Source organism: Leptidea sinapis, chromosome 46 (genome assembly GCF_905404315.1).
Source record: "Leptidea sinapis chromosome 46, ilLepSina1.1, whole genome shotgun sequence".
Lineage (NCBI taxonomy): Eukaryota > Metazoa > Arthropoda > Insecta > Lepidoptera > Pieridae > Leptidea > Leptidea sinapis.
The window spans coordinates 7,453,418-7,475,865 of record NC_066310.1 but is presented as its reverse complement, the minus strand read 5'-3'; the positions used below and the strand labels follow the sequence as shown (position 1 = coordinate 7,475,865).

The 22,448-nt window shown below is 33.1% G+C and overlaps 3 protein-coding genes across 12 annotated transcripts in view; all 3 read right to left on the bottom strand.

Annotated features, from left to right (window-relative positions):
• The window catches only part of LOC126977821 (tight junction protein ZO-1), a 159,286-nt gene that overhangs the window by 53,948 nt on the left and 82,890 nt on the right, over positions 1–22,448 (bottom strand). The window contains exon 1 of one of the 10 annotated variants that reach the window (XM_050826427.1): positions 95–218. The exons of the other annotated variants lie outside the window; for them this stretch is intronic. Within the exon in view, the coding sequence (XP_050682384.1) occupies positions 95–130 (36 nt within the window). The 5' untranslated portion in view covers positions 131–218. Of the gene's footprint in view, positions 1–94; positions 219–22,448 lie in introns of those variants that run through there. 10 annotated transcript variants of the gene reach the window in all.
• Positions 1,767–5,657, bottom strand: LOC126977855 (uncharacterized). The gene has a single exon (XM_050826492.1). The coding sequence runs from the start codon at positions 4,581–4,583 to the stop codon at positions 4,011–4,013; it is 573 nt and encodes a 190-aa protein (XP_050682449.1). The 5' UTR covers positions 4,584–5,657; the 3' UTR covers positions 1,767–4,010.
• On the bottom strand, positions 5,939–7,486 carry LOC126977846 (PIN2/TERF1-interacting telomerase inhibitor 1). Its single transcript, XM_050826482.1, has 2 exons — positions 7,078–7,486; positions 5,939–6,622 (listed from the first exon to the last, which is right to left on the bottom strand). The coding sequence occupies exons 1-2, from the start codon at positions 7,355–7,357 to the stop codon at positions 5,949–5,951; spliced, it is 954 nt and encodes a 317-aa protein (XP_050682439.1). The 5' UTR covers positions 7,358–7,486; the 3' UTR covers positions 5,939–5,948.

Genomic DNA, 22,448 nt, shown 5'->3' with positions numbered 1-22,448 from the left:
GGATTTATATACATATCTATACTAAGATACACAATCATCTTTGCAGATTTCTATTAACATTACTGCATTAAAACTGAAACGTATAGGTAAGTACCTGTATTTTTTCGTATCCAAAATTATCCAACTTCATATTACCACTTCACGTCACGTTTTTATAATAGTTATTCATTTAACTAAAAAAAACAACGTAGGCTCTACGTGCATAAGCGATGGCGCCTCGCGACTAAATGTTACAAAACAGCCTTCAAGTTCTAAGTAAAGCTAAGTTCAAAGTACCATAGGTGTTAATTTCAATTGGTTGGTATGTTACGGTAAATTTAGACGTGTCTTTTTTGTTTAGCGAATGATACAATGGACGATCCGGAAAGTGGAGCACCCTTTGTGTTATAATGAACAATTATAAAGAAAGGCCTGAAGGGATCATATTTCTGGAAGCCAAAACAGCTGTAAACAGTAGTTTTAACAAACAGTCAGCCTGGGGCCAGATTATGATTATCTTTTACTTAGCATTAATAAAAGAGCCGAGTTGTACGAATAATACTGAATTTTTTAAAGAGCGTAAAAGATTTTTGGACCGCCAGAGTGAGTTTCACTCAGAGCGCAATGCAATGATGCGAAACGGTTGTAGTGCTTTGATTTGATACTAAAAATTCCAAGAGAATCGATTTTGATAATTAATGCCATTTTATTCAGTCATCAAACAACATAGAGCGCTCGAGAAGTTATTTATTGACCGAAGCTTTAGATTAGACCGGAAATTCACTTCACGCTTTAGGTACGAAAGCAGGCGCGGAGAAACCCCGAGGTAGACATTATGCATTAGATATGCAGTTGGTCGTCAATCGTCACTCGATCACCGCTACGCCTATTCGGAGTAGTAATAAGTTGGTACCTGAATATTCGCTAATTTTAATTGACGAATTACATCGATTAAATACTTTTTAACCGACTTCAAAAAAGGAGGAGGTTCTCAATTCGTCGGTATGTGCAACTCGACGGCTAGTATTTTGTGTGAAAAACCTGCATGCAAGCCCAGTGTGGGTTGGTCATATATGTACATACAAACTTTGCAAGCTTGTAATAGGTTTCTTTAAGGTGGATTCGGAATGCCGAAAACTCATTGGTACGTGATGGGCGAAGCTTAAACCAGAGCCTCACAGATGAGATATAACAGGACTAACCTCTCTACCTTCCTAATGGTATGGTAAAAAGGCTACCCCTTCTGTTTCCGCAATTAAACCACTAAGTTGGGTCAGTAACCAGCCCAGCTCCTTCCATATGTTCAGAAAACTCCTGGGGGTGTTCACAGACTTCTCAGAGCGACCTCCAATTCACTTATTTCTTTTTGCCTCCACATTCCTGGATTACATTATTTGATTTAGGGTGCCCACCATGACTTACATTCCTAATTTTTATCTACCTTAAACTTGCCTTAACAGTGCCACTCAGATTTTTTGGGTTTTTCAAAAATCCTGAGTGGCACTGCATTGTAATGCGCAGGGCTAATAATAATATAAATACCATCAGCTGAACGTCCTGCTCGTCTTGTCCCTTAATAGGTATTATAAAAAAAAAATTAATGCCTGGGTGAAATATGACTGGCTGGGGCTTCATTAACAAGTCTTGAAGCAGTATTAACTTTTTCTGTGAAGAAATTTTTATGAGTACAGAATTTGCATCTGTGTCTATTATATAGCAATTCTCTCGCCCTCCACCATAGAACTAGCAATATAGCTTGGGAAATGTGGAAGTGATAAACTACTGTATTAAGCTCAAAAAATATTTAATAAAAATAGTTTATAGTTTGTTATTTAACAATCAATATGCACACTAGTTTACACAATAATATATATCTTAATGTTATGTCCCTTCATTATTATTCAGCTTAAAAATAAAACAATACGAAACTGTGTCATATTCTGAATATTTAACTACCTGCAAACAACAATATACTTAGTCCAATGGTGGGTATAGAATGCAAATGGTTGCCTATTTTCATTTGCATCCTTTGATTGATAAATATCTATCTATTTTGTGGTCAACAAAGTAGGTAATAGGTATGTATATTATTTGTGTGATTACATGATATTGAAAAGACAATTTTATCGAAAACAGATTTATAGGTATGCTTGCTGGGTGTCTTAAATAAAACATGATTGCAGTAAAAGTGTTTTATATTTCAAGCAAACAAGATTATGTTACTGCAACAACAAAAACATTATGTGTTAAGTTTAAAGTTGCCATTTAAACTTTAAACAAGAATCAAAAGGAATTCACAAAATAATATGACTAAATTTAATTTATTTAAGATAATATTATATTATTGAGAACACACCCATGGAGTAACATACAACTATAGAATCTAAATCAAAATAAAAAAAGAGCTTATTGATTGTTCAATTTCACAATAACTACTTATATTATGTAATAATATTTCAAATCAATTGACCCTGATATTTTTATTAATAATACCTATCTGTAGCCAGCATGCATTGTGATGCCATATTAAGAATAAAAAGTAAAAAAAACAATTAAACCTAGATTGACAAGAACACTAAAGGTTCATCATAATTAATGGTTACAATGGATTCAGAATAATTAGGGCACAAATATTTGTAATCATTGATTTTATTTATTTATAATATAGCCTTCATAATAGCATTTTAATATTGTAAGACATAAACATAAGATTAAAACAATTATTTACATGATATGTTCGTTTATAGATAATTTGAATCCTGTTTTTGCAATAAAATGTTCTTAACATTTGTTATTTTGTCAGCATATTTGTAATAACTGACAACATAACTTAAGGAAGGACAAGGTCCCTTTGTCACACGATAAATTTAAAAAAACTGTGATGAGGATCAAACCTTACTCCTTTAGATAGTAATTAAATGAGTACCTTGTTTAATTCCAAAACCAGGCTAGCAAAACTCTCTTAGAAAAAGCGATTCACTTGATAGTATGAAACATGTAGTCATTAAAAGACTGACAGATGACTGCTATAATCTTGAACAAAAAAGGGAGATAGCTGAAATCCACTACATTTTAGGCAACTGTTCACTTTCAAACTTATCCGGATTATACTTTGTCACCATTTGCCATACTGTAATTACATCCATTTTCAACTTTAATATGTCAAATCAGTGCATGTTTCATACTAAATTTCAATTTTTACTAAGGCCTCTTATTACATAGTAATTAAATCCCCTTTGTCCAAAACATGGTAGGGACTCAGGTTCATAAAATTAATTTAAGAAACTTTTCCACCAGTTTCAAATATCAGAAATGAAATTGACTAACCCCCTTATTCATAATAGTCTGCTAACTTAAGGCATTGCTAATTCTCACTCTGTCTTCTTCTATTGACCTAAGTTAGAATGAGAAAAAACACTCATAAGCGGCTGTTTAAAGTTAGCGGACCATTATGAATAAGGGGGTAAAACATTAATAAAGGCACCAAGTCCAAATAATATGATACAGTTATAAATTAAGTACAAAAAGAGATGTAAAAGGTCACCTACATTATGCAATATATTGGTTTGTTATTTCTACAGCTTTAAATTGTAACTTAATGCTAAAATAAAAGTGTAATTGTCAGAAATGAGGTCAGACCCAAAAGGCCAGATGGCCGATTGTTTGGATGTTACAAAATACTTCACAGTGCTACAAAAGTTTTTCTTATATTTAACAGAAAGTAAAACTTACTGCTCACCCTAGAAAGGTCTTAATAGATGTGCATGGTAAATCACACAAGGTATTTTGACAGTTTTAAATATGTATGTATTAACTTATTTATATAATTTGCCATAAAATATCACCTAAGCCGTTATATTACCTATTGGTACCAATATTATTTTCAGCACAATACAATAATCATTCACTTGTTCAGTAAAAGATTTACATTACTTAAATTCTATCACTATATATCCTACATATTTCAATGTAATCACTTAATCAATATATCTACAATCACAGAATAAAAAATACACCAATATTTGCATACTTCAAGATGTCGGATACCCTGGTAATAATGTAAGATTGGACCCTTCAAATGTGAATAATTCATCCGGATTTGCTTTCACACTTTCCAACAAAACCTGCTTATTAAATCTCAACATCATACCATTTTCTTGCCTCAAAACCTTCAATTTTTCAACCACCTTCTTTCTTAAGGTTATTTTAATTGCTGGGTCCTTTAATATTTCACCAAGCTCTGTAATGTCATTTGGTAATGAATCTATATCATTTTCCAGTGTTATGTTTGTGTAGCCATGTTCTTGATAAACTGGACTATTACAGCTTGTTTGTGTCTTACAGGTGTGTAAATCTGGTACAGCATTCCGAGATATTCGTTCACCCTCATCATCAAAAACTATTTTTTTGTTTAATGTACACCTGCAAGTATCTTCAATGTGTTCTGAATCAAAGTAACCATACTTTAGTTCAAACTTTTCCAAAATAGACTGACATTTCAAATAAGCTGTCCGAAGCTCAACAAAGTCATTTTTACTTATTTTAATAACAGAGTTACTATCACACTCGTTACTATGCTTACAATTGTTGATTGTATGATCCATGCTTGCTTACAATCCAAAGGCACAATCTCATAGACACACACAATCTTCTGAACTAATTTAGAGTACTTTTAGAACTTTATTAATCTCCTAAGTTAATAATTGATTTTGACCAAATAAATAAAAATAACACACTTGAACCTCTAATTTCGAATTTTTAACCATGGTCCACCGTCCATGTGCCATATCACGTACATTTTTGTTGACAGTTGTCACCGGACAATATTCAGCAATGACAGTGACGATAATATACTTTTAGTATTTTAATTTTCTGTGGGCATTTTATTTTAAAAATTATAAACCTACGTGTATGATCACAATATTCATAACGCACAGTCTCGCATTCCGCACTAAAAAACTTTACTAATACATGGAGTATTACGGCATACACTATTGAGTTGATATTTTCATTTCTGTGCAACTAAATTAACGACTATTGACTACACAAAATGGCGGCTGGCGCCCGTACCTTTACGTTATCGTCTTTACTATTTCATATTATATAAAATACAATTGAACGATGCCCTTGCTACTGTATATTAATTTAAATAAGCTTAGTATTATCTAAATCATTAGTAGAGTGAAAGAACTAACTTGGAACAAACTTTTGATTGTTATTGAGCGCCATCTAGTAAGCTACGGTGAAGTTACTTCATGTAACGTGTATAAAATAGACATCTAACCTATATCAAGAGTTTCTTCGCCAATAAACCTAACGGGGTTTTTCTTGTAATCAAGTTAAATTAAAAAATGATTAAAAATAATTGTGCCCTAAAAAAATTTAATTTCAAATCAATAATAAATTAAAATGCACTATATTTACTATTATAAAGTAGGCTAAAACAAAATAGTGCTTATAACTGCTCAACACGATGAAGTTAGTTAAATCAGTATGTATTTAAGGGTATTTGTAACAATTTTTCTTTACAAATTCTGGTCACTACCAATTTCAGCCTAGCAAAACTGTAAGAAAAAAGTGATTCACTCGATTGTATGAAACATGCAGTCATTTATAGATGACAGCTATAAACTCGTAAAAAACAGGGATAACCAAAATCCACTACAATTTAAGCAACTGTTCACTTTCAAACTTAGCTGGATTGTAATACTGTAATTACTACTGTTTGAAACTTATGTCTTATGACTGCATGTTTCATACTAAACTAAATTTAAATTTTTACTCAGGCAGTCCTGCCTCTTATTATGTAGTATAAAGTATTTACATCCTCTTTAACCAATTTCTAAACCATAGAGTTGTGTATCAACTAAGTAGATGGAGGGACATGTCATTTGTAAACTTTTGACATTTTAATTGAATTATATAGACAAAAGTGAACAAGTGATGAAATAAATAAAACTTTTGCACTGCTACATATTTTTATTCTTTTTTTTCTTTTTCTTTTTAGGCTCATTAGAATTGCCATTCTCAGTGGGTGTCTCATCAACACTCACTTCTGATAATTTAAGATTATTTTTTATCTTTTTTGTTTTCTTTGGAATATCTTGAGCAATATCCATGGTTTCTCCATTACAAATTAATTCATCTAGATCATTGCTATTATGTTTCTTCTTCTTTTTCTTTTTTTTACATACACTATCAGTATTTGTCTCTTCTGTGGCGATATTTTGATCATTCAAAGAATGTATATACAATTGAGGAGTATCTAAAGAATTCATATGGTCATCAGTGCATGAGAAACCTTGAAATACATAATCACAGTCCTCATTACCTTCATCATGTTTATCGATAAATTTATTCTTAGACTTTATTGATGCCATTTTCGACTTAAAGTAATCTTCCATGCTGCCCTTTTCAGTAAATATTTTCTCCCTTGAAGTTGTGTCATCCTCTATGGATGTCTCCATTTCTTTCTTATTTTTAAAGCTTTTCTTACCAAATATATTAGCCAGGTCTTTTTCACTGTACTTTGATAAATCTTTCCCCCGGGTGAACTTATGGTAGTGAATTCTTGATTTACTTTTCTTGGACTTGTCTTCTAAAGATATGCCACTATGCAAATTATCAGAAGATTCAGCATTAGCTAAAAATAAATAATGGTAATATTTTAGTAAGAAATAAAAAGTAATCCGTTAAATTGTTTATTTTATTTAAATAATTGTGTTTGTTGATTTACTACTCATAATGTGTGATATAATGTGAAGTTATATTTTGTGATTTACTTCCTTTGTTAAATTTACTGAAATAAGTAAGTCAATATTCTATAACATTCAATTACTTGTGTGGTGCATCTTGTCGGGATTATAAACAATTATTTTGAATTTGTTTAATAGACCATATTATTATAACAAGTGGTTCGCTGAACTTTAGTAATAACTGTAATACCTATGGACATCTGCATTAATGTTGAACATGTGCTGCTAATCTTATGTGGTTATTTAGATGGATAGAACAAAACTACAGAGTAGTTGAGATAAGGCGACTGTGTAGATATTCTAACCCTTATTATTAATAGTTTAGCTTTAAAAATGTACTTACAATTTGACAAATTTGCTAACAATGCATTAAAGTCGTCTTCGTGCTTAGTCCATTGATCATTCTTATCCTCAAATCCGAGGCCTCTATCATCATTTTTATATCGCGCAACAACATGTTCCACTATACCATTTTCCTTTGCTCCAAGTCCTTTTCCAGCACTCCAACCCATTTTTTCTAACATACGCTGACCGAATTTGTTAGCGTCATTACTCCAAGCAGTGTTTTTAGCTCTGAGATTTATAACTTTTTGTTTACGACGAGGTTCCGCTAACATAGCCATGGCAATTTATTTTAAATTCTAATATTATAAATGAGTTAAAAATATTTATTATCATAATATTAGATAACCTGAATTAAAAACCACGTTGTATCAACATTTTGACAACTGGTGACCACTTGAATGAAATGACAGTTGACACAACACTTATGGTTATGACATATGAGTTTGAAATGACACTTGAAAGTTGGCATTTTGACAACTCCGCGCCCCGCGGGCCGCGGTTCACAGATAATCAACGCTACTTCGCAGTGATCATACTTCACAACGTATGCTTATGGAACGGCATTTGAGTATAATTCTACAGGACATTCTCTATTGTAAAGATTTCAACCGTTACGGTATAGAAAGAGTAAGGGTTCAAATATTAATTTTAAAGTTCATTTATATTCATACTAACCCTAAGGAATATTTGGTTATTTACGGGGGCAATTAGTGAAATTACAGGCACGTTACGTGTTGCCGTTATCTTGAGTCTTGAGAGTGCCTTTCTAACTTCAATGAAATTATAATAAACAATAAATATAATGGTGACCAATTTTCAGTATCGATCAACGCTCTTGCATGACATCTCCGCTGCGCTGGGTACTCTAAGAACAATATCGATAAAGCAAAGATAATTATCAAATAACCGTAGCTAAAGTTTACGGTCACGATCCAAACAGTCATGCAGCTATAAAATTGTCATATTTTCTGGGAACTTATTACTTCATGGATTATTTGAGGTTAAAGTTAAGTATTATTTATATATATTTTATTTATGTATATAAGTATTATTAATAATTAATTTTCTAATTTTATTGTAATACCATGCGTACTTATTTAAATAGTATCTTCTATGTACGAAACAGCCACAGCTGTTAATGTCAACTTCAAATCAAAGCGCAGCAAATGTCAAACAAATGGTCGTTTATTCTTTCGCTGACTGTTTGTTGGTTTTTGGTGTTTGGTGGTTTTGTATAATTTAAAGATAGGTAGAATGCCTTAGTGTAAATAGTATCAATTGAGATAGTGAATCTTTTAACAGACGCCAATCGTCAGTCAGTGTTTTAGAATTAATCCATCAATTTTTAACCGACTTCAGAAAAGGAGGAGGTTCTCAAATCGTCGGTATTTTTTTTTATGTTTGTTACCCCAAAACTTTCGACTGGGTGAACCGATTTTGATAATTCTTTTTTATTTGAAAGCTGGTGCTTCCCGTGTGGTCCCATTGTAATTTGGTACAGATCTGACAGTGGTATCCATGAGAAAAACCATAAAAGTCTTAAATGCTATACATACGTATAGCGAAGTGGATGATAAATTTACGAATAACTCAATATCGCGCCAACCGATTTCGATGATTCACTTTTTATTGGAAAGGATATACTTCAAAGACAGTGAGTGATGGTGAGAGTTTGGTTAGGTTCTGATTACGGAATCCATGACAAAGGAACTCATCAATTCTTAGGAGCAAAGTAACGATACTCGGCCGAATATTTTTTATGCTATTCGGATATTTAAGTCATCTACCATAACATAGTTATGTTCAAGTAATTGTCGTAGTCGAATATGATGATCAATGGGACTCCATACCGACTTCCAGTAAGGGGCGATCTGTGGCAGAACTTCTGTAATCAAATTGCGAAGCGCTTACGTTCATTGCTGCATTGAAAAATTTAGTATATCTTTATTTATCACATATTTCGACAAATGATTAGTTGGTGTAGTTCAAATTCACCAAAAATCATAAAATATTTTTTTTAACAAAAAACAACCGACTTCAAAAACACTATTCCAAAACAATAGATATAATATGCACTAACCCCCTTATTCATAATAGTCTAAGTCAGAATGAGAAAAAACACTCCTTAGCGGCTGTTTAAAGTTAGCGGACCATTATGAATAATGGGGTATAAGTATAAAAATAATTGCGTATTTTAATACAATATAATTAATTAATCTAATAATTCTAGTTACGATTATTGTAATTTTTGGAGTCGGTGTCATCCAAGATAGGTTTGTAACTTACTAACATAGTTATAGGTGAGATGTGCTTGAGTCGTGAGGAGGCGAGAGCTAGTCGCGACGGAAGGACACCGACTCCAAAAATAACAATAATCGTAACTAGAATTAGATTAATTAACTATATTGTATAAAAATACGCAATTATTTCTATACTTTTAGTGCATATTTGATATTATACCTATTGTTTTGGAATAGTGTTTTTGAAGACGGTTGTTTTTTTTTGTTAAAAATTTTTTTAGCGAGTGAGTTGCTTAAACACTCATCTGACTGTAGCTCCAAGTTCTGATATTTAAAGTTAGTTATGTTTTTAAAGTGATAACCGTCACTTCTAGGATTAATACACAAACAAAATTTTATCAACGATGCTGGCCTCGAACCCACGACCTCTGGCGTTCCGTGCCAGTGTTCTACCCAACTGAGCTAACCGTTCGAGTGACGTATCGTCATAAAATCTTGTATGCCTTGTTCAACTCTCAGGTTGTGGCTTCATCTACAGGATCTACTTTACAGTTGATAACCTGCTTAACCCCAATATTTGCATATTAGGAAATTGACTTGAGATATCGCTCTTGTTTATGTGTTTATAAACAATGTGTTATGTTTTTAAAATGATAACCTTCACTTCTAGGATTAATACACAAATATAATTTGAAAAACAATTTTTTTTTGTGTTTTAATCCTTTTAACTATTTATCCTAAAAATTTGCAAAGATTGGATGTTGGTAAAACACAGTTGGTCAAGAGCTACGTAATGTGTAAGAATGTGAGTTGTGTATAACCGTCACGCCTTGGAAAGTACACAAAATGCGCACGGTACTTTGATTGGTGGTTTTTGAGGTGTATGCCTGGACATGACGTCACTAAGATGGCGTCCTGTGCCCATCGCAATGCGCGGGACTTATAGTACAATTAACGGACTCCACCAACCGTGCGAAACAAAAAACGAACGTAGATCGCTCGTAAGACCTCCAAAAACGGAAACAATGTATAAATTGAGTATAATATAAGCCGCATCTTGTTCGGTCACTTTACGGAAAGTAAAAGCCAATTATATAAAATTGTAAACTTTCCATCCATTTGAAAACTGGTTTCTTACATATTAACTGGTGGTGGACGGTGTTAGAGATCTAGCTCACCATTAGTTCATGAAACATCTTATTAAACTTATAGCTTTCATGATTCTTCTGGTCAAATTATACTATTACAATCAACATGTATATTTTACGATGTTTTTGCCATTTAAGAATTGTGGCACAATTGTTTAGTCTAAACTCTAAACTGCTACTTTTGTCCCTTTGAAATGAAATAAAAAAATTCAAATCGGAATTTACTCCTTCTCTTTTAGTCGGTTGAAAATTACTTATTTCTAAGTACAGTGTGATTCGAAACTTCAAAGACCATAACCATTTCACAGTTGCTTTTAAATATTCATGAAGTTGCTTGTGAACCGGATGATGAAAGTCGCCAATAGCCATTCACACATCAAACAAACAAGGGTAGAAAATTAATCTGGTCTTCTGTAGGCCAACTATACTTAAAAGTACATAAGATGGCTGGATTAGCCATTAACTGAGTAAGAGAAAACATAGTATTTTTATGGATTGTTTTGTTTTATAATAAATTGATATTGTCGAGTGATACGTGTACAGAGCAACGGTTAGCGGGTGCGACCTCACCATTTTTGGGTGTTCCTGCTCTTAGATACATTTCACTCCACTCGAAAGAGTTGAGTCGCATCGTACAAAACTTGACACAACAGTTATGTACAATTTTGACAACATTTGTATTTTTTTTTACTTTGAATCGTAGCCATTTTAGATCTTTATTCGTGCATGATTGGTAGCCAACGGGATTGCTAAGATTTCGCTGTCTGTCTGACTCGTACATGTCTGGTTATTTATTGTTTATTAATTTTACCCCTTGCACCTACGTTCAAGTCTATGAAAAAAAAAATCCTTGTTTTTAGTACCCAGTACTAATTGCCAATTCGCATAAATATTTTATTAAGTGCACAGTTTAGAAGCAATAATAATTTTGCATCTGCATTTTTTTTTTATAAGTAAATAAAGAAAATTCACAAAATATCCATAAATTGCTATTAATTTATGTCCCAGTATATATATCTACTAGAGATGTCAGTGGCCTATATCTTTCAGCAAGATTGTTTTAGAAAATTTATTGAATTAGGCGTTACTTTGCGGAAATCCATAATTATACAAATGATTTAAGCTTATATTTGTTTTAAAAACAAATATTGGCGGAATTAACACTAAAGAAAGCTTAAATCATTTGTATAAGATTGTTTTATTTAATTAGAAATAAAGATTTTAGGAAACCATCAAAGCAATTCAACCTACTAATAAAAATTTTATCCTGTTTTAAAATGATCTGCTTTATTAGCTCATGTAAGTAATATAAATTCTCGTGTCACAATGTTGTCACCAAACTCATCCGAAAAGGCTAAACCGATTTTTATGATTTATCATGTGTATATTCGGTTAGTCAGAAAATAGATTGTTAACTATTTTCATTAAACGTAAACTTATTTATTCCCTAAATGATATTAAATTGCAATTTTTTTATAAACTGACTGGTTGTCGTTAAGTAAGAGTTCTGCTGTCAATTAAGTTGCATTTATGCTTTAAATAGAAGGTGCTATACTTTAAGTTCCACCCTTATTTTTGAAGCCACCATTCATTAATTATTTCATGTCATACGTGTGAACTTTTATAGAATACTAGCTGATACCCAGCAACGTCGTTCGCATACGTATTTTTCACCTTCGGTTACATTACTGGACTTTTACTAGGTATCCCAAATTTTTTGAAAATGTAATATAGCCTATAACACCCGTGGATAATGTAGCTTCTCAACAGTGAAAGAATTATTTAAATCGGTTCAGTAGTTGCGGAGCCTATTCAATGCAAACAACCAAACAATCAAAACTTTCCTCTTTATAATATAAGTATAGATTTAAAATAGAATGCAAGATTAATATAAAAAATATTCACTACAAATAATTTATAAAGCAAAATAGCATTTGCCGGGTCAGCTAGTTATCATATTATATAGTGATTAATTATCCCGAAATTTTAAAGAAATCTCCTAAAGACTTTTTTTTTATGAAATTTAGGGACGAGACGAGCAGAACGCTCAGCTGATGGTAATTGATACACTCCACCCAGTACAATGCAGTGCCGCTCAGGATTCTTGAATAACCCAAAAATTCTGAGCGGCATTAGAATTGCGCTCGTCATCTTGAGACATAAGATGTTAAGTCTCATTTGCCCAGTAATTTCACTAGCTACGGCGCCCTTCAGATCGAAACACAGTCTGCTTCACGGCAGAAATAGGCGCCGTTGTGGTACCCATAATCTAGCCGGCTCCCTGTGCAAAGGAGCCTCCCACTCGATGTCTTCGCTCGTCATCTTGAGACACAAGATGTTAAGTCTCATTTGCCCAGTAATTACACTAGCTACGGCGCCCTTCAGATCGAAACACAGTCTGCTTCACGGCAGAAATAGGCGCCGTTGTGGTACCCATAATCTAGCCGGCTTCCTGTGCAAAGGAGCCTCCCACTCGATGCCTTATCATAATAAATAAAGTTGAGTAGAAATTAATGACTGTGATGATGACTTAAGGATTCAGTCTTCCTGCGATTAGAGAACTAATCACCTAATGAGCTATAATTGGATGTACCAAGGGGGAAACTCAACTAGAGCGTAACCAGTTCGTCCCGTTTACTTTCTCATTGAAAGTGTGAAACGTATCTCACGCCTATAAACAAATACATTTCCCCCCTTATTCATAATGGTCCGCTAACTTTAAACAGCCGCTTAGGAGTTTTTTTTCTCATTTTGGCTTAGGCCAATAGAAGAAGACAGAGTGAGAATTAGCAATGCTTTAAGTTAGCAGACTATTATGAATAAGGGGGTTCATCTATAAAATATTTGTATTTATAATAAAGCTGCGATGGAGGTAGAAAATTACTGGGCAAAGTCGAAAGGAAGGACGACAAAGGACGTAGCGAGGTACGGAGAACGAGAAAATGCAGGCTCACTAACCGTAAAGGTAATATTACGTAAGTAGCCTATTTATATAAATAAAAACAAATTTGATTCCATTGACAGCCGAATTTTATATTGTACTATGAATTGGTTGAATCTAAAGGTTCGCATTTACCATAGATATATTCTTGGATTGTCTATACGTTTGTATATTGTCTATGGTCACCCACAAAATATCGTTCTCAGTCCGCCTCAAGAAGTTTTTACTTTCAAAAAGTAAAACTGTAGTATATGCAATTAAGATTCATTTACAACAATGCGTGTGGAGTGACCATAACGAGATCGTAAGCGTGAAAATCGATGAAGTGAGATAAGCGATAATAATATTCATATTTAACTGTGTAGTTTAAATTTCTACTTTTCTTTTTTTTATATTGGTTGACCTTTTTTTTTTATAATAATAAGGGACGAGACGAGCAGGACGTTCAGCTGATGCTAATTAATACGCCCTGCCCATTACAATGCAGTGCCGCTCAGGATACCTGTACTAAATATCAACAACAGAACCGTTCAAGAAGTCCAAATGCCGATATGCTTGTGTTGTACTCGGTGCGCGCGGCCCTGAGTAATAAGACCGCCTTCCCTACTAGAGTTGATTAACACAGGTTTAGCGGGAGACGTGTGTAAGTTTGTTGACATCGTTTCTACGATTAAATCTTCAATAGATAATATCAAATAGATCTTCTTTGTTCATTGCTTCTCCAGCATCAACAAATTTATAAGGCTCACGTAAGCTTGTGCGGTTTTAATAACTTTTTAATAAAATTTAAAAATAATTTAGACGTTTAACTTATAGGCTTATTAATCGCACAATATTTTAAATGATTTCTTTAATAAACGGAGCAAGGAACAATATATAAAACTGTTTCTTCCAATACCTTCATAATTTACATTAATTCTTTCATATTATACAGTATATGAAAGTATAGAAAAAAACTAAGTAATAGAAAAATATACAATACTAGTGGACCCGACAGACGTTGTCCTGTACACACGTCTTAAATTTGAAAAATCCAGCCGTTAGGAGGAGTTCATTAACATACACATGAGCAGGAGAATTTTATTATATGGACGGAATTGAGAATCTAAACCAATCTCAAATTCACTGGAACACACAAAACAATCATCAAAATCGGTCCAGCCGTTTAGGAGGTGGTTCAATTGTGAATCTAAACCATTCTCGAATCCACCTGAAGACACACACCAATCTCAAATTCAATGGAACACACAAAAAAATCATCAAAATCGGTCCAGCCGTTTAGGAGGTAGTTCAATTGTGAATCTAAACCATTCTCGAATCCACCTGAAGACACACACCAATCTCAAATTCATTGGAACACACAAAAAAATCATCAAAATCGGTCCAGCCGTTTAGCAGGTTGTTCATTTGTGAATCTAAACCATTATCGAATCCACCTGAAGACACACAGAGAGTTTCATTAAAATCAGTCCAGCCGTTTAGGAGTTCAGTTACAACAGACGCACAAAAGAAATATAATATATTATAGTAAGATAAAACTGAATTTTAAAATGTATATAATATATCTTAATGAACATAAAACTGATATTTAAATAATTTGCAATAACAAGTTTATTTGACTGACGTAACTTGATTCAATATTCAAACTCAACAGATATGTTATATAAATTCAAATTGATAACTTCATCTACTAAAATATCAACTAAGATACGTTTATAGATATTTTAACTTTCGCTTTTTATCTATAAAATATCGTTAGGCGAGGTTTAGATTAGCAACAAAACTTTAACTTGCTATTTCTACCGTTTCAACTGTAAACAATCACGTAGAGATCACATTCGCAAGTTTTGTAACTGGCAGAACTTGCCGCAAGATGCAAGTGTAAACACAGTTTTCATACTTCTGACAGGAACTTGCGGTTTAAACGCTTGAAAATAAAAGTTTTGAGTTGCTAAGCAAGATGTCAGATCCAAAAGTTTGAACACGGGATGAAACTGTGCGAGTGTAGAGAAGTATGAAGAATACAGAGTTATGGGATATGAAGTGCAGCGATTACCGAAATAAAAATAAAAATAAATTATATTAATATATTATTATTTATATATTTCTATTTTTTCGTTTCTTTTTAATACTTCTTAATATAGGGTATTTTTCTACATCTTGGCGTGATTATGTATGATTTCAACTCTGTTTTCAACACTGGATGACTTGCATGCAATAAATATTGCTCTTACTAGAGGAAACTTTTTAAAAAGTTCTTCCATAACTTATTTTGCAGGCCACTTGCTGAAGCAATTTGCGAGAGTAATATTGCTTGTAGTGTAATCAGCCCGTTTAAACCAGCGGGGTTTAAACAGAGTAACTATCTATCATCAATACCGCTTAGGATTCTTGAAAATTCAAAATTCTGAGCTACACTGCAATTTTGTTCCTTTACATAATATAAGATGTCTAATGTCAGCTGTATGTAGACCAGAACTTTCACTAGCGACGGCGCCCTTCAAAGCGAAACGAGATTAGTACTTGCACATACATTACTTATTACATGGCAGCAGAAAAAGACGCAATGCTATTTTTTGTGGTACGTTTCTAGCCGTCTTTTTTTTATGAAAATAAGGGACGAGACGAGCAGGACGCTGATAGTAATCTATACGCCCTGTCGATAACAATGCAGCGCCGCTCAAGATGATTGAAAAACCCAAAAATTCTGAGCAGCAATACAACTGCCCTCGTCACCTTGAGACATAAGATATCAAGTCTCATTTGCCCAGTAATTTTACTAGCTACGGCGTCCCTCAAATGGAAACATAATAATGCTTACACATTACTACAGAAATAGGCGCCATTGTTGTATCAATAATCTAGCCGGCTCCTGTGCAAAAGAGCCTCCCACCGGTAAAAGTCGTCTCCTAGAGATAGAGATACAAAGGAGCCACCAACGTACACAGATAAATTCTACTGGTAGTAACTATATAATAGGATTATGTATAATTCTTAATTCTGCATCGATATCAAACTTATGAAGATTTATGTAACTGGTAACCAATTCACTGCGATAATCTTTTGTCTAAAATGCAACTATTTCACCACAGACTATAATTAATGTGTTTGACATTGGCAGCAAGTACAAAGACAATGAAAGGGTTGTTTTATTAATTTAAAACCTTTATTATTATACATGTAAGTTACAGACCATACAACACATTAAAGTTAACGGTTCATCAGAAAACGTGAAAGCCTAAGGCCGTCGACGAGGAAAAAAAACACTAGACTCGGCCACTTTGCTGCCGACAGCTGCGAATTGGCGCGAAACTGGTTTTACTGTGACGTCACCTGACATGTGGCTTCAATTTGGTCCTTCGTAATGCAAAAAGTGAACTCTTTCAGTTTTGGGATATGCATTCGATTATACGGCTCCTTATTGTTATGTTGAGCTTGCTTCAATGGTGACAGGTGAGGCTGGGTAATTTTTTACTCAATTTGTATTTGTTTGTTCATGTATATTGTATAGGTATACGCTGTTCGTAAGTATGTACATGTTTTGGTACATAATTGAATTCAGGCGTTAGATTGCCGGTGAACGTCGATAGGTATTTTAATACAATTGTTGGAAACAAAAATTTGTAGAGCACGTTTTGATTTAGCATATAAACAAAAGTTAATTGTGAAGCAAAGAACCTTTTTATGTATAAATGTTAAATAAGTATAAAGAATAAATAAATTGAAAACAAATTACATTTGTTTTTGAACATACTGCAACCAATAAATACTTCTTGTTAAGTGACGGCCTTCTAAAGTTTGAGGCATACTTTTTTGTTTGAGTTTCAGTAAGTGATACCATATTATCCTTTTTTGAATAAAAATACATGTATGTAACCTAACCAAACATTAAGGATTTTCGGGTGTAAAAAATTGTGGTTTCTTAATAATTTGACATTTACTTGACAGTTGACATTAACAAAATGGCGTTTTTAACGAAAGTCTAATAATTATTATCATGTAATGTAATTATGTTTGCCGTGTTAACAACTTATGTACTTATTTAGTTTTTTAATTTTAATTTTGTAACAATAATAAAACTCAAAACTAAAAGCGGAAAGTGTTTTGCCAATTAAACTTTGTAATTTAGAGTGCTTAATCGGTATCGTATAGAACTACCAACATGGGAAAAATGCGATTTTCATACATTCAATTAAAAAAAAACTATCAATCTCCGTAAAACCTATTTAAGTGCTATGTTTACTATATTAAGTTACCCTTCTGTGAAAAAGTTAATACTGCCAACTAGACCTCCAACTAAAGGAAAACTGAGCCGTAAATTGTTTATTTCAGGCATGTTATTAATAAACCGTAATTCGAATAACTAAAAAAGATATAGTTACTGTTTCTACAAAAAAAAATAGTTTCCAGGAAAAAAAACGACAAATGACGAAACGTAAAAAGTGCAGCTACATTATTTCCATTTAGGTGCAGTAAGAAATAAAATCCATGAAAATGATACCGTCAGAGTAGTTCCTATCCTGTACAAATTACATGTAGAATTAAAGAATGAAATAAAAATTAAAGGCACACGGCAATGTGGAAAATATTAAGACGAAATAGGATTCCAGTACAAAAAGGTAAAGATGGTTCAATGCGGAACATGTAAATGGAAAGACACCACATAGTCGCATGGAGACGCAAGTATATCGATACTATGAGCCATAATCGTGCAGAGGGAAAGACAATTATTTCCTTAGATGGAATATGATGAATGTGTTGAAATTGGGTTTATTGCTAATGGATCAGTAATGACATGAATCGAACAAATTTTATGGCTTGCAGAGAAACTAATACCTAATTTGCTCATAAACTTCGTACTCATAATGAAGAATCATCGTATGATTAAGTCCAGATAAACAATGCATCTCAAAATAACAAATGCAAAATTGAATTACGAATAAGGGATAATCTTTCTTAGGTTCCAAAGATGTTGTAAGCTGAGCCGTATCAAATTGTATAGGAGCACTAAGAAGCGCCGATTAATGGGGCTGATACATTAATTAAGGCAATTATTATTAGCTCATGGTCAGAAAGTGGTTAGGTTGCCCCCGTACCACTGTGGCTTGAATGTGATTGAGTTTATTGAGTCTTTTAAAAGGATGCCGTAGCGGGCAATAATGTTGGACAAGAAGCTGAGAACCATATTGTTAAATGAAGAACACCACAGGAGAGGCAAAAGCAATATGAACACATTTTAAACACAATTAAAATTTGAAAACAAAATTTTATGAACGATGCGGGACTCGAACCGACCGAACGACCTCTCGCGTTCCGTGCGAGTGCTCTTCCAACTGAGCTAATCGTTCAAGTGACGTATCGTCTTTGTATATATGATTTACGTTATTTGTGTATTAATCCTAGAAGTGATGGTTATCACTTTTAAAAACATAACAAATTATTTACACTCTTAACATAAATTTTAGGAATATGGATATACCGAGAAGTTAATAACTGAATTAGAAAACGATAGCGACACAGAATCCAATATGACAGATGACGATATTGGTAGAGTAGATGATATCCCTGTTGTTGTTCCATTCGACCACAGTTATTATATAAATTGAAATCAATGAATAATTAAAATTATCTCATTCATTAAATTTCTTTACCTTAAATTATAAATAGTATAACATTATCCCCCTTATTCATAATGGTCCGCTAACTTTATACAGCCGTTTTAGTGTTTTTTCTCATTCTGACTTAGGTCAATAAAAGAAGACAGAGTGAGAATTAGCAATGCTTTAAGTGAGCAGACTATTATGAATAAGGGGATAAGTATTTAAAGTGAAGGAAATAGATAACATTCATACTGTGAACGACGAATGACTGTGATAGCTATTGGCAACAACATAAGCAATGCTGCCAATTAGGAATTCCTAAGGCATGGGACTTCTTATAGACTGTACTGTGGACTACAGCCTGTCCAAGCACAATATTTTCAAGTGCGTGCAACACGCCACAGCATAATTGTAGAAAAATACAGATCATAACCATAATTATTGAGATATGAAATGAATGTATTCAGTTATGAGCTATTCAGTATTCAGTTGAGCTGCAATACTGCTATGGCGTTTAAAAGAAAAACAGTATATATGACATACATTTTGTTTTTCTTGTACAACCAAATGCTTCCAAAATAAGTGTGAGATTATTTTATAACGAAAACGATTACCTACTCAATTACAGGAGCGAATGATTGAGTACAATAGATACCTATATTGTGACTCTTCTCTTTCGATAACGCTATTAAGGTGACACTAAATGCCAGCGACCTTGAGCGATATGAGTTCACGGCTGCCGGCCCGCCATCTATGTAACAAAGCCAATATTTTCAAAATTCTTGGGTGGAAAACAGTTTATATGCTTACAATCCTCGTTATTCACTACTAATCTGAATAAATGAACCTATAGAAAAAAGTACAAGCTATAAGAATAACTTTTCTGAGAGAAGTACCAAAACACTTGTCTAAAAACACCATGTTTGCGTGTTTTCTGCTTACTCTTCGCCTTAAGATGGACAGGTATGAGTTCATGCCTTGCCTTATAAAAATATTTAAATTTAATTTCTTTCATTTGGATCCATGCATTTTTTTTCAATATGAATGTCTTTACATTACACATCGGCGTAGAATCTATTTGATTTTTTATTTATGAACACGTCAAGTCTTTTTATTTCCCACTGCGTGGTACCAAAACCTTACCTGCACTATATTTTTCACTATAATTGTAATTCAGAAAAAAAAATCAAGTGTTATGCTAAAAGGCGACAATTAAATTAATAAATCTAAAATAAAATAAAACTTTATTAAAATTACCGGCAAAACATGCATTCTCACGCATTTTAATGAACTATCTAATTATAATAGAAATATATCCGGTTTATATTTCGCTGTTTTGGTGTTGTTACGAGTTTATATTTTTTTAATAACATTACTTTTATTATAAATACCAATATGCCCCTAAACTACCACCATTTCACTTTAATTTATTTGGATATATATAGCTTTTTCTCGCGACTTCCGCGTTGAATAGTTACTTTGTGCATTATTTTTTTATTTCTTAGGATACTGTACAAATAACGCATATACTTCTCTTTCGGCTTCTGGCAGCGCTCTACTATGATACAGCGGATATTCCTTCGTGATTGTGGATAGTCTCTTTTATAGTATTTCCCTGTAAACTTTAATCTCCTATTTCATCTCCAAGTAGGTCAAAGTTTCGAAAATGCTCAAACAAGTATTTATAAATTATTTCTTATCAAGTGGCTAAATACAAAGTTTCATTGTTTTATCTTCGATAATGACGAATTTCCATACAAACTGGCATCCCCTATTTCAACCCCACCATTTATTTTTTTGCAACAAAAAGTAGCCTATGTCCTTTTTCAAGCTCTAGTCTATCTCTGTACTAATTTTTTTCAAAATTGGCTAGGTAGTTTAGGCGTGAAAGCGTAACAGACAAACTTACATTCACATTTATAATATTAGCAGGGATTTGCAACAGTTTCAGCTATATATTCTGGTGTTATCATACCACCGCGACTTCACATTTGCATTCCAAATTATGTAAATAGTGTCATAGAACTATGCTTATTGCAATCTTAATAACGTCTCGAAGTGGGATACTGGTATTAGATTACGCAATATGCAAACGAATTGGTTATTATGTCTGTTGCAGTAAGGTGGTGGTATGTTCGTTAAGAAGGACAATTTATTCTCTTATTTACACCATTACTGTTTCATATTATCGGAATAGTTGTGCTGGAATACACATAAAGATTGTAAAAACAATAACTAACAATAACAAAATTAGCAACAATATCTAGGTGTCAGCTAATTCATATTCTGGAGGACACATCGATAGTTATATACCTAATATACCGAATATTCGAAATCTATAAAAGTAACATACACTTAAAACAATCCTCAATCATTTATTAATTAAATACTGTTAAATATGCGACAAGATTCATTCAATATGACGTCTTATACCTTCACTATAAACATAAGACGTTTCATGGAATTAGCACTTTCCATTTCGGATTAAAACCAAAAAATATTATAGGTACGATAATATTTGTACTATATATTCACAATAACAATATACTAATGAAAAATAATTATTATTGAACGAAACTAAGAAACTAAGACCACTTTTACACAAGAAGTGTGAAGATCGCTACTTTTAATATTATAGCCAACGCGTCCGCACGTTGATTGTAATACAACTACACTAAACACAATTAATTACTAAACAAAATAAAAGGCATTAGAAATGTCAGAAACACGGAAGGCTGATTATATAGTGGGATCATGCCGGTAATGACTTGCTTTTACTGGACAAAGACCGTATAATAGGGAAGAAAATGGAGTAGGGATTCACCCTAAGAGGGGCACATACTACTAAACAAAATTATAACAATTTTTTTTTATATATAAGACGAGGCAAATGTGCAATAGCTTCACGGGATGGGAGTGGTGAGGCAATCGCCCAAGGTCATCCGCAACAACAGGTGTCAAGAGATGCGTTGCCGGCCTTTAAGGTGGGCTCTTTTCTTGAAGGTCCCTAAGTCGTATCGGTTAGGGAAAACTAGTAATAAACTAAAAGTAAAAACAACAACTTACTAACATAAAACTTATTGTCTGTGTTAATTTATATAATAATAAGCTTTACTTAAGATTACTTACTACCTATAACTTGATAAGTTTAAAAAACATTGGTTTTAAAAACGGCATGGGGATATATGTTATTATTTATTTATGTAATCGGCGTTAAAACATAGACGAAGCTCCGAACATAATAGATTTACAGACGACTCGGGTTATAGTTTCATGAATCAATGCTAGTAGAGAAGATGTTCTACTTGCACGGGGCCGTTTTAAAAGCAATTCGTGGCGCAATGCTGACTATGTTATAGTCAGAGGCTATTTATCATCAACGGACCAGTGATCCCCAATGATGTCAGACATTAAACCAATCAAACATAACATTGGCGGAA

Bases quoted from the DNA above. Each gene is read 5' to 3' on its own strand.
- LOC126977855 (XM_050826492.1), bottom strand. From the start codon at position 4,583: ATGGATCATACAATCAACAATTGTAAGCATAGTAACGAGTGTGATAGT.
- LOC126977846 (XM_050826482.1), bottom strand. From the start codon at position 7,357: ATGGCTATGTTAGCGGAACCTCGTCGTAAACAAAAAGTTATAAATCTC. The intron at 6,623-7,077 runs GTAAGTACATTT...ATTTATTTTTAG, and splicing joins GTTAGCAAATTTGTCAAATT to CTAATGCTGAATCTTCTGAT.